At 44.3% G+C, this 12810-nt stretch overlaps 2 protein-coding genes across 6 annotated transcripts in view; both read right to left on the bottom strand.

Annotated features, from left to right (window-relative positions):
- The window catches only part of LOC310661335 (uncharacterized protein), a gene marked incomplete at its 3' end in the record, with an annotated part of 330664 nt that overhangs the window by 197351 nt on the left and 120503 nt on the right, over positions 1 to 12810 (bottom strand). The gene's annotated exons all lie outside the window — the stretch shown is intronic.
- Positions 1 to 12810, bottom strand: part of ELMO1 (engulfment and cell motility 1) — a 314930-nt gene that overhangs the window by 247499 nt on the left and 54621 nt on the right. For all 5 annotated transcript variants that reach the window (XM_083407049.1, XM_083407043.1, XM_083407046.1 and 2 more), the window contains exon 2: positions 5969 to 6122. In XM_083407049.1, the coding sequence (XP_083263175.1) occupies positions 5969 to 6046 (78 nt within the window). In that variant the 5' untranslated portion in view covers positions 6047 to 6122. The remainder of the gene's footprint in view (positions 1 to 5968; positions 6123 to 12810) is intronic.

Genomic DNA, 12810 nt, shown 5'->3' with positions numbered 1-12810 from the left:
TAATAGCCTTTTAGCAGCTAATCCGCTAATCCCTTAAGCCTTTAATAGCCGCTAATAGCCGCTAAACCACTAATAGCGCTAATAGCGCTAATCCGCTAGTGGGCTTGCTTCGCAAGACGAAAAAACTGCTAGACGAAGAGACTCACAGAACGGATTCTTTTCGTCTTGCGAGGCACCACTGTACTTCTGACTTCCGCGTACTGATTGCATTTCAACCATGTGATATTTCTTGTACTAAAGGTATATGCTGTCTTCCTTTGGAAAGCTCAGAATAGATTACATGAAGCTCTCAGATGTCTCCCACCCAGGCACTGGTCCAGCTTGCATCTGCTGGGCTTGATTACAACATTTAATGTGCCCAGACTTTCCACTGGGCTATTCACTTCTTCTGACTGCACACGGCAGAGCACTCAACTCACCTCTCATCTTCTCTTCCCCCTTTTGATTATGCACTATAACATACCGATCTCTTCTTGAACTCCAAAGTCACCCAAGATTGAATAACAAAATATATACATGTCCGGATATGCTAATTTCTTGAAACACAGACGCTGTATTTAGCAACCCCAGGCATATAGCAATGCCAACAAGTTTCTCAAACACCCACATGGGCTGCTCCGTTGGCTAGGCAGGTCATCACTAACCATGCAGGCCTCTATAAGTTATAGAAAGCAATTTTTGGATACACTGTTGTTGTTTAGTCATTTAGTTGTGTCCGACTCTTCGTGACCCCCTGGACCAGAGCACGCCAGGCACTTCTGTCTTCCACTGCCTCCCACAGTTTGGTCAAACTCATGCTGGTCTCTTCGAGAACACTGTCCAACCATCTCGTCCTCTGTCATCCCCTTCTCCTTGTGCCCTCCATCTTTCCCAACATCAGGGTCTTTGATAGAATGTGCTATCAAATCACTTATTTTGTTTCTGAATTCACCACTGTTATGGTTAGGGCGAGATTAAACTGGGGGGGGGGGATTTCCCCATCTGAACCAAGGCCTACAATGAAGTTGTCACGGGGGAGTAGCACGGGCTTCAGAAATAAAGGGCAGGTAATAGCTTGGATGGTTTGCGGTCACCGATCAGAGAGTGGAGGAGTAATCCGGTGGAAGGAGGGGCTGATAAATGAATGTGATTCCTGAAAGCTACCCTCAAAAGGCAGACTGCCAGTGACCCTTTTCCCCTTTGCAGATTGCGCATGAAATCTCAAATGATATGAAATACACACGGAGACTCGCTGTTTGTTTTTCTTACAAGTGAAACTGAGTATTTTTCCCCCAGCCACATCTTGATTTCAATTTGGCAGCGCCACTGAGAGCCAGTTAAAATGCTTCAGAGGTGAGTTTATGAACACTTGTTATTGCAGGTCTTAGAAGTTAGACCGGCTTTAGAAGTGATGGGATGCAGAGCTCTGATCCAATGCTGATCATGTACCTTCGCCTAATATATCACAGAAACTTGGGGTAAGTTAAATCCAAACCATACTTTGGGGCATCAAAAATGCATCGCTGCTAAAACATCCAGGGAGCATAATCTTCCTATGATAGCCATGGTGAGGCAGGATACAACCATTTTTGCTATCAACTCTAATACCTCTGGTTTGCAATGAACTCCTTATTTAGTAAGAGGCACAGAATGCAGCTAAAGATTACTTTTTCTGAGCTGCTGTGTGAGGTACTAGAGACGTAATTCAGCATGTTCTTCAACATGGGAGAACTTTCAAGAATTTATTAAAAGACACATTTCTAAAACTTTGCTCACTGTTTGTTTCTGTAGGATGAACATATTCCTGGAGTTAACGATTGAAGTATAAGCAATACAGATGTTCTACTTGCCAAAATGTAAATAAGTTAATTTGCAATTAATTAAAATCATACGAAGCTCTAGTTATATTGTCAATTTTTACCTCCAAAATGTCCCTAAACATGTGGAGAATAAAAGGCACAGATGAATAGCTGTAAGTGCTGAGCTTGGATCAGGGGTACCCCAATTTGAATCCTTGCTCCCTTGAGGAAGGACTATAAGCTCAGAGGTGGAGCACGTACATGGCTTGCATCAGGTATCAGTTTAATCCAGTAATCTTCTGTAGCAGGTGATGCGAAAGACCTCTCTCTGCCTGAGTACCTAGAGTGGACAATACTGGGCTAGATGGACCAGTGGTCTGGCCTAATACAGTCATACCTCGGGTTAAATGTGCTTCAGGTTGAGTGTTTTCAAGTTACGCTCCACGGCAACCCGGAAGTAATGGAGTGTGTTACTTCTGGGTTTCACCGCTCGCACATGCGCAGACGCTCAAAATGACATCACGCACATGTGCGGAAGCAGCAAAATGCGACCCGCGCACGCGCAGACGTACAGTCACGTCTTACATTCTACTCAGGATGCGAACAGGGCTCCGGAACGGATTCCGTTTGCATCCAGAGGTACCACTGTACAAGGCAGAAACCCACGGCAACCATGTAACTCAGGGGCCAGCCAGTGTAACTTTACAGGATTGTTGTGAGGATGCAAATAGCTCACATGCACACCGTTCTGAGCTTCTTGGAGAAAGGTTGAGATACGTAACGAATAAATAAAATAATTAAGAAACTACATATTTCCTCCAGTAGTTCTTTTACTCAGAATGCAATCTAATAACAGCACCTACAGTAGTAGCCAGATTTGTAAAGGCAAATGTCTGTACAGTGGTACCTCGGGTTAAGTACTTAATTCTTTCTGGAGGTCCGTACTTAACATGAAACTGTTCTTAACCTGAAGCACCACTTTAGCTAATGGGGTCTCCTGCTGCGCCACCGGAGCACGATTTCTGTTCTCATCCTGAAGCAAAGTTCTTAACCTGAAGCACTATTTCTGGGTTAGCAGAGTCTGTAACCTGAAGCGTATATAACCGGAAGTGTATGTAATCCGAGGTACCAATGTACACAGCAAACCATTAAGAAGTCTGCATGACTCTCCAGGACTCTCCACATTCAAAGCAAATTGATACTACAAGTGCAGGTCTTTTGAACTAGTGACCAGGCTCAGGAAGCCAACGCTCAAGGAAGGGCTTCGCAAAAAGTCATACACGGGTCCCTATAATGCACAGTTTGTCTCAAAGAGGTGGTAAGAAAACTACCACTGCCCTTCCTGAAGGCTTCTGGTAACAGCAGCAGCTTTTGAAGGGGAGATTAATAAGTACATGCCTTTTATTCAGATTTTTAATTGTATTAATATAAATGTAAATTAGTTCTGAGATGCACCAGTACGAGTAAAAACAGCACGAGCAAGAGCATTAAGAGGAATTTTGTAAGTGCAGCAACACAATGCTAAAAAATGAGGGTGGGGGAGGGCTGCCGCCATACAATAACCTTAAGGACATCATTGAATCCATTTCCATTGACATTAATGACCTGGTGTGGCAAAAGGAGCTCAAAAGAACTCCAACATCCTTATTTAGGCTGCACTGAATAGTGTTGTCTAGGCAACTCCATCTATGGTGAGTTTATGCTCCAAAGCCACAAAAGAATTCCATTTGTATAATTCCATAGTTTCGCCCAGATGTATGTTTTCCAGACTTTTGATAACTAGGACATGGGTTGGGGAAGGAGACAGAGGAGGTTGGATTAAAACAGAAGGCACACTTTGTGGTTTCTTACAAAACGTACATATGTTTATCATGTTCTTAATCAACTTCCATAAGAATGTGTAGGTGTCTATCTAATATGTGAAGGTAATGACATTAACTTTTGGCATCCTCTCCTGCCCTTTGCTCGCTGGTCATTGCTCATTAAGAGAATCACAATTTCTGGGCAATGGAAACGCTTCTAAGATTCATGATATACTGCAGGCTGTATCAGAAATCCCAATGAATCCTTTTTCCCTCCTGTGTGTAAATATCATTATCCATATATTGGCAGGCAAAGGGGGAAACTGATGCTACAAATAACCTCCCTGCTGCACGGGGCAAAGTGTGGCAGATGTCTGCAGTGTGCTGGGTTAATTTTCAGCTCCTCTTGGGATATACTAGGGGGCCGGGGTACGTGTTTCTGGGAATCAGTGGCCAAGATAGCAACTTTAGCCAACCATATACGTTCCAAACATTGAAGAGGCTACTTCTGATTTTGTTCAGAAAACTGGAAAACGGTAGGCTACAGTCCAATTCCACATGCCTACTTTATTCTCAAGCCTAGAACGCATTCTGTGCACATTCTACCCAGGACAGGATGGGGATGTGCAGGGTTGTTAAGGCAGCAGAGAGCATTGTTGGCTGCCCACTCTCCACCTTAGAGCAGATTTATGCCACAAGGTGCCACAGGAAGGCACTGGACATAGTAAAAGATCCATCGCATCCTGGTCATTGTCTCTTCGAGCTTTTGCCGTCGGGACGGAGATACAGGACGATGAAGACAAGAACGAGCCGTCTTAAGAACAGCTTCTTCTCCAGAGCGATCTCGGCCCTGAATGGGAAGCCCAGACTTTGAAAGTCATCTAATCTCCCTTGCTGTATTATACTGTATTGTTTAATTAGTGTTTTTATGGAGCAGTCAAGTAATTTCGATGTCCCCGAAGGGGGCAATGACAATAAAGATATTATTATTATTATTATTATTATTATTATTATTATTATTATTATTATTCATGATTTGTCATAAACAAAAACGACAGTAAGAAATGCCACTGCAAAGCTTCCTAAAGTGAGTTGAATTGCACTACAAGAAAAACTGCATGCAACAAACAGTTCAAATGATCTGCTAGAGGCAAGCCAGGGGTGGAGGGAGGGAAGACAAACAAATTCAGGCTCATGTGGAGTGGCTGCATGAACAGCTTTCCTGTCTTACCTATACTAGAACAGCAAGGTGTGGAGAGATTGGAGAAAAGATGAGATAAAGTGCTCCGACTTTTCATTGGTGTGAAATTTCAGCGATTTCAGGAATTGGACTGTTTGTTCTTGCTGTGCCTGAAGTGAAGGGCCCCGGATTCTGGCTTTGCAAAGAGACCTGGATCATTTTTGTAGTGTCACCACACTCATTCTAAGGTTATTTCCCTAGGCCAGAAAGGAGCTGCAGGTGGGGGATTTCTACTCGCATGAAACAGCAAGTAGAACAGAGCTATCTCCACCACACATAGGTAGCTGCCAAGGGCTATAACTGCAGCAAAAGTGAGGTTGCACAACTACAATGAAGCACTGTTTTGAACTGGACAGATTTCTCTGCATCTAGCAGTCATATCAAGGCTGAGCCATAGACTGTACTTCAAGTTTGGCCAGATAGTCAGAGCTGAGGAAAACACAAAAGCACAAATGGATTAGAAAGCAGTTTGTAGACCCTTCTGTCCAGAAGAACCCAAGAACCAGCTTGGAACGGCAAGTCTAGTCCAGTCCCTCAGAGTACTTCACTTTAACAGTTAAAAGGCATTCTGAAATTCGTTACGCTAAGTGCCAACTAGATGTCTTAAGTCACACAGCCAACAAGGAAAGCAATACTTTTAACTCCAACATATTATCCATAGTTCTAGTTACAAGTAGGTAGCCGTGTTGGTCTGCCGTAGTTGAAACGAAATAAAAAATTCCTTCCAGTAGCACCTTAGAGACCGACTAAGGTTGTTATTGCTATGAGATTTCGTGTGCATGCACACTTCTTCAGATACCTGCGGAAGTGTGCATGCACACAAAAGCTCATAGCAATAGCAATCTTAGTTGGTCTCTAAGGTGCTACTGGAAGGATTTTTTTATATTATCCATACAATTCTAATCCACCCTTCCTTTATGAAGAATTCATGAAATTGTATAAATCATCAATCTATAGAAAATGACAGCTTAGTTCAACCAATGGCTGAAGAAGACACCCCAAATGCGGCAAATGTTCAGTTTAGGCAAAAAGTAGGTGGTAGTTCCATAATCTTATATACATGGTTGTCTGGAAGGCAAAATGAATATTAAGAATTGCCTATGTAAAATTTCTCGGATATGTAGAAATACACAGAATCAGCCACTTACTTGATCAATTTCCGTCAACTTGGGGAAGGCACCAGGCCATTCTATAGCCACTTTCACGATATCTGCGGGAGGCGGCATTTTTAGTTGTCACTGTTCTTCAAAGCCAGTGAAACTGAGCACTAAATGCTGCAGAGTGTCTCTGTTTCATTCACAGCTGGAGGAAGAGAAAGAAGAGAGAGGACTGTTTAAAACAGATTCAAACACAAATCCATCTATTTGCATCATTTGGCAGGTACACAAAAGGTGTGTATGTTTCCAAAAGATTACACATATTCACACCCTAAAAGTTTGAAATTATTCAGTACTATATTGCACAGCATGCAGCTAGACAATCTGCTCAAAAGATGGATGAAGCACTAAAATGTACTGTGAACAGCAGCCATGCACTAGGTTTTTTAAATATATATATAGAAATTATCTGAACTATATTGCTAGAGAAAGGCTGGAAAAAAGATTGAGCATTGCATTCCAGAGTTTTGGAGAACCAAAATAACCTGTTAGATATTCTAGTCCATCACCGTTCAAGAAGCATTACCCATGAAGTTATGACCAGAAAACATGTTCCCTTTAATTATGGCAATGATCCTTTGTATGTTCACAAATAGATCATTGCACTATAGCAACCAGAATGTCAGGAGGAAGGCAAAATAGAACAGCACTAGACAATGCAGCGACATCACTTGGAGAGAAAAACACATTCAACTGATTATATATATAAAGCACTTCTGATTTGGAATATATGAGACTCATCCTTTAACGACCTATGCCTTCATTATCTAAAATAGCTTCATATAGTTACACTGCCATGCAAACCAACTGATACTGTGGGCAGGATTTTTAAGGGCCAGTACCCTAGTCAAACGCGGGTCGCGGGTGGGACGCGGGTGGCGCTGTGGGTAAAACCTCAGCGCCTAGGACTTGCCGATCAGAAGGTCGGCGGTTCGAATCCCCGCGGCGGGGTGCGCTCCCGTTGCTCGGTCCCAGCGCCTGCCAACCTAGCAGTTCGAAAGCACATCAAAGTGCAAGTAGATAAATAGGGACCGCTTACCAGCGGGAAGGTAAACGGCGTTCCATGTGCTGCGCTGGCTCGCCAGATGCAGCTTGTCACGCTGGCCACATGACCCGGAAGTGCCTTCAGACAGCGCTGGCCCCTGGCCTCTTAAGCGAGATGGGCGCGCAACCCCAGAGTCGGACACGACTGGCCCGTACGGGCAGGGGTACCTTTACCTTTACCTTTACCCTAGTCAAAACTGGACAACATACAAGCTCCACTTAGAATTGGAGCAATATTCCATTAAAAACAAGTTTCTAGTCATAAAGATGGAAGCTTGAAAGAAGAGTGAGTGTGAAAAATAAGATATTTAGATGTCCCTGCTGTAGGACTTGCCTTCAGTTCAGATATCAATTTATGAGATGCTAGGACTTTCTCACTGTAATGGCATAAAGGAGTAACTGAAATATAGCTTGGGAAATAATGAACCAAGCTCAACTACCAGAGGCTCCAGACTTTGAAGACTGTGGGGCACAAAGGGAGGGGCACCAATAAAATCATACATAGAATCATGTTTCCAAAGCCTTAGTCTTGGTCATACAAGGCAGACCTACTTACCAGACCTGATAGGTCGACCACTACCTGCCTGACTCCATCAAGGGCTTTGTAATCCACCATGTTCGTATAACACAATATATGTGCTTGGTCACACATGCCAAAGCACTATGAACTCATGAACTCCAAAGGAGGGCTGCCATGATTCCAGAGTCCAGCATTGACCACCAGGGCAGTGAATCAGAGGTGGTAGTGTTACCATCTAAGGAACCAGACTACAAGTCCTATCTCCAAGCCTGATGCAAGACAGTGGGAGCCCACTGAACCAGAGCTCACACAGCACCAGGGTCTACAGAATCAGAGCCAGGACACTCAGAGGCACCTTCTCCTGAACCTGAGGACCAAACACCTTTCACACTGCCTCTCCAGTCCAACAGTGTAAAGTGCATCAGGTCAAATGCGATGGAGCACGAGGCCATAGGATGGCTCTTTAAGAGACACCAATTCTCCACATTTTTTTGTGGGGGCGAGGGAGAGGTGGACTGGAGGTTGGGATCTTAGTTCACATCCTACTCCATGGACTCACAGCTGTCCATGGAGGCACAGGTTAAATCCGTGTCCAGGGCAGCTGTGTACCAGCTCCATCTGGTACGCTGGCTGAGACCCTATCTGCCTGCGGACTGCATGTGGTGCATGCTCTGGTTATCTCCTGCTTGGACTACTGCAATGCGCTCTACGTGGGGCTACCTTGGAAGGTGACCCGGAAACTACAACTAATCCAGAACGCAGCAGCCAGACTGGTGACTGGGAGCGGCCACCAAGACCATATAACACCGGTCTTGAAAGACCTACATTGGCTCCCAGTACGTTTCCGAGCACAATTCAAAGTGTTGGTGCTGACCTTTAAAGCCCTAAATGGCCTCGGTCCAGTATACCTGAAGGAGCGTCTCCACCCCCATCGTTCTACCCGGACACTGAGGTCCAGCGCCGAGGGCCTTCTGGCGGTTCCCTCCCTGCGAGAAGCCAAGTTACAGGGAACCATGCAGAGGGCCTTCTTGGTAGTGGCGCCCACCCTGTGGAACGCCCTCCCATCAGATGTCAAAGAGAAAAATAACTACCAGACTTTTAGAAGACATCTGAAGGCAGCCCTGTTTAGGGAATCTTTTAATGTTTGATGTATCACAGTATTTTAATATTCTTTTGGAAGCCGCCCAGAGTGGCTGGGGAAACCCAGCCAGATGGGCGGGGTATAAATAATAAATTATTATTATTATTATTATTATTATTGGACAAAGTGACTCATTGGGAGCTCTCCATGGTGCTGAGATGACCAGCCTCTCTGGCGCCTTGGATCAGTGGGACCACAACAAGACTAAGGAAGCGACTTTCCCTAACAAGTAACTCACTCCCCCTGCCCACTCCTTTCCTCCTCCTTGTCCCCACTGTCATTGCTCAAAGGAAAAGCACTCTTCACATGCAAGATGTTACCAAATCATAAACTGGAAATGAAAATAAGGCTGCAGTCCTAAGCATGCTTACTTGCAAGTTAATGCTGTCAAAATCAACAGAACTTACTTCAGAGAAAATATGTTTAGGATGGGGGCAATGATGTGAAATACACCATTATTTCACTTTCAAGTCTAAAATGTGGGACAAAGCTTCTGTCTGCTCCCACCCCCCTCCATTTTTTATTTTGTTTTTTGATGCTGCCACTGGTGGGGGAGAACCCTCTGGAATTGCCTCCTCCTATGCATTTAAGCTAAAGATAAAGGGACCCCTGACCATTAGGTCCAGTCGTGGCCGACTCTGGGGCTGCGATGCTCATCTGGCTTTATTGGCCAAGGGAGCCAGTGTACAGCTTCCGGGTCATGTGGCCAGCATGACTAAGCCGCTTCTGGCGAACCAGAGCAGCGCACGGAAACGCCGTTTACCTTCCCGCTGGAGCGGTACCTATTTATCTACTTGCACTTTGAGGTGCTTTCGAACTGCTAGGTTGGCAGGAGCAGGGACCAAACAACAGGAGCTCACCCCGTCACAGGGATTCGAACCGCCGGCCTTCTGATCGGCAAGTCCTAGGCTCTGTGGTTTAACTCACAGTGCCACCCGCGTCCCTATGCATTTAGGATGGCATATAAACTAGAACGGAGTCTTTTCTCAGACCTTAAATCAACTTGAGTGAGTTCTAATATTCACACAACAGTCATCTTTTCTTCCTTCCATTCCACCATAAAGAATCCATACCATCAGGAGTGTGGAGGGGTAGAGTTACCATCCACATCCCCGTCTCTCACTCTCCTCCGCATTTCTCTTATGAATACAGACGAGAATAGAATTGTGTTCACACCCTGCTGGCTTCCTCTGCGGGAACCAGAGTAAAAAAAAGGGAGGCATGTGTCTGAGCAACATACACTCCTCCTCAGTTAGGCATAAAGACAATTACATCAGCATGGGGGTCTTTACAGAGCTAGGAATTTAGGTGTGTTTCCCCCCCTTTTGGTAAACATGCTCTCTTTTCATGGACCTCATTTTCGAAACCAATAGCCACAGTTCTGCTTAGTTTAAATTTTAAAAGGTTGGAGAAAGTAAAAAGTCTGACATATTAAGCATGTGTCATTCTGACAGCTAACCAAGATATGCAGCATTTGTGATTTTGGATGAGGCTTAGGCAATTGCAGAAGAATGCATTACACATCATCCCAAAGTTTGGCAAAAATTAGAAATGTAGATGCCAGGAGCAGTTTTTAAAACCAAAATAAATTACACCATTAAAGTACAAGCTCTGGGACTTAATGATAGTCAGTACATTGTGTATTCCTTCAGAGAAGTACGGTAATATCAAGCACACTGCAGCTTTTTGTGAGGGCCGGGATATCCTGCTGCGCTGCAGTAATTAACTCATAAGCTGAAAGGGTTGGGAACATCCCTGGTGCAAGTCATTAATAGGAAATGCATTAGTTCTCAATTTGCCTACAAGGCTCTGGGAGATTTAATTCAATACCTGAACTGTTATAGGCAAGCGTTGTAAACATATAATTTTTTAGAGTGTCAGGTTTTGAGCTGGAGGGGCAGTATACCTGTATACTTCCCTGAATTTTGCTTTCGCTATAATATTCTTCTGTCTGTAAATAAAAGTTTACAGTGTGCATGCAGGGAGTGTGTAGTTTGCCTCTGAGTGGATGTGTTGCCAAGGATACACATGACCCAAGGCTATTTTGAGATATTTCCTCTGTTAGCTGCCCATATGTTAGTATGCAAGGACTGGGATCAGGGTTCCATCAAAAACATCTTTAACTATAAATCCCAAGACCACCTGTAGTAGACAAGCTGTCAGATTTGTCTGAATAGGCACCCGCAGCTGAGTTAAAATGTGACCAATTACTTGATTACAGCCAGACCTAACAGTACTATCACCATGCAAGACATATGGTAAGGGGGGGAAACACTAAGAAGTGGATACCAAAACGCATGTTTGGACAAAAGCAGTGTTCGAAATTAGCCAGGCACCAGGCACATTTTGCACTTGGCTTTTGACCACTTGCAACCAAGTGGCTCCTGACATCATCATCTGGGCATCGTTGGATCGGGACTGTTTTCACACACTAATATCCCAACCTGGAGAACACTATCAGTTATATTTTATCTGCACAATCAGAATGAATTTCTGGAATCAAATTGCTTTTTCTGTGCAGCCTGAGCAGGAGCAGTCACCATTAAGAAAAAGAGGTCAGAATAGGCCAATACAGTGGTACCTCGGGTTAAGTACTTAATTCATTCCGGAGGTCCGTATTTAACCTGAAACTGTTCTTAACCTGAAGCACCACTTTAGCTAATGGGGCCTCCTGCTGCCGCCGCGCCACCAGAGCACAATTTCTGTTCTCATCCTGAAGCAAAGTTCTTAAACTGAAGCACTATTTCTGGGTTAGCAGAGTCTGTAACCTGAAGCGTATGCAACCTGAAGCATATGTAACCTGAAGCGTATGTAACCCAAGGTACCACTGTATATACCTGTATGTGGATTGTTCCTGGATCAGGTGACTTTTCTTCTTTAAGTTCTCAAATCTCTTAACTCAAATCGAGGTTGTCATGTGAACTAACCAGATGTTTAATTGAGAATCACAGTCAGTCCAAGGTTTGAAAAATAAGACTTTAGAGAAGTCTTGCCCAAAATGGCAACTAGGCATTCCGCTTTGGAGACTAGAACCTTGGTTTAAGGAGCCATTTGGTGCCTAGTTTATATATCTGTTTCTAACACTGGACAAAAGTGGGTTCTGGGTCTGAAACACTTAGAGACAACTGCCTTTAAAGAAGGTAAGAGCAGCGCTGGTGGATCAGGGAAGCGTTCAGCTCTTACAGTGGGCAAACAGATACCTATGGGAAGCTCACAAGCAGGGCATTACAATAGCCACCCCCTGGCAATACTCTGAGGGATGTTGCCTCTCATCCTGGAAGAAGTACGCAGCAATCATGACTAGCAGTCACACTGACTTTTAGCACACTGGGTTTTTTACAAGTGGGCCTAGTCTTGTGAAATGGTCTGCCACTTCCTCCATATCCCCCTTTCACTTTGAGTCTCTATTTACATTTATAGCTCACTCCATCAAAAAAGGGTGAATAACAACTGCAAAATCCAACAGGGATATTAAAACACCCTTCTCTGAGGGCACAGAGACTGGAAAAATTGAAATGCTTGCTGCTCAAGAAAGGGGATGCAAAGCAGGAAAATTGCTTAAAAGTAAAAGGTAAAGGTCATGGACAACTCTAGGGTTGCAGTGTTCATCTCGTTTTACTGGCCAAAGGAGCCGGCGTTTGTCCGCAGACAGCTTCCAGGTCATGTGACCAGCATGAATAAGCTGCTTCTGGTGAACCAGAGCAGCGCATGGAAACGCCGTTTACCTTCCCACCAGAGCAGTACCTATTTATCTACTTGCACTTTGACGTGCTTTCGAACTGATAGGTTGGCAGGAGCAGGGACCGAGCAACGGGAGCTCATTCCATCATGGGGATTCGAACCGCCGACCTTCTGATCGGCAAGCCCTAGGCTCCGTGGACCACAGCGCCACCCACATCCCTCTGCTTAAAAGTAGTAAGTGTTAATAAAAAGAATTATCTTCTAACCCAGCTTTTTTTTAAAGGTGCATGTATGTGAATCTAATAAACCTATTTGTGCATAAACATCTGGGGGAATGTTTGAAAACTTGGGACACTTCCATACTTTCAGTCCAGATGTGGGTCACAAAACCAGTTTTATTCACGAGATTCATTAGGCTTTAGAAACAATTACAGCTTAATCCTATGT

This window comes from Podarcis tiliguerta (assembly GCF_965153285.1).
Source record: "Podarcis tiliguerta genome assembly, chromosome: 12".
Lineage (NCBI taxonomy): Eukaryota > Metazoa > Chordata > Lepidosauria > Squamata > Lacertidae > Podarcis > Podarcis tiliguerta.
This window is presented reverse-complemented; position numbering and strand designations above follow the sequence as displayed.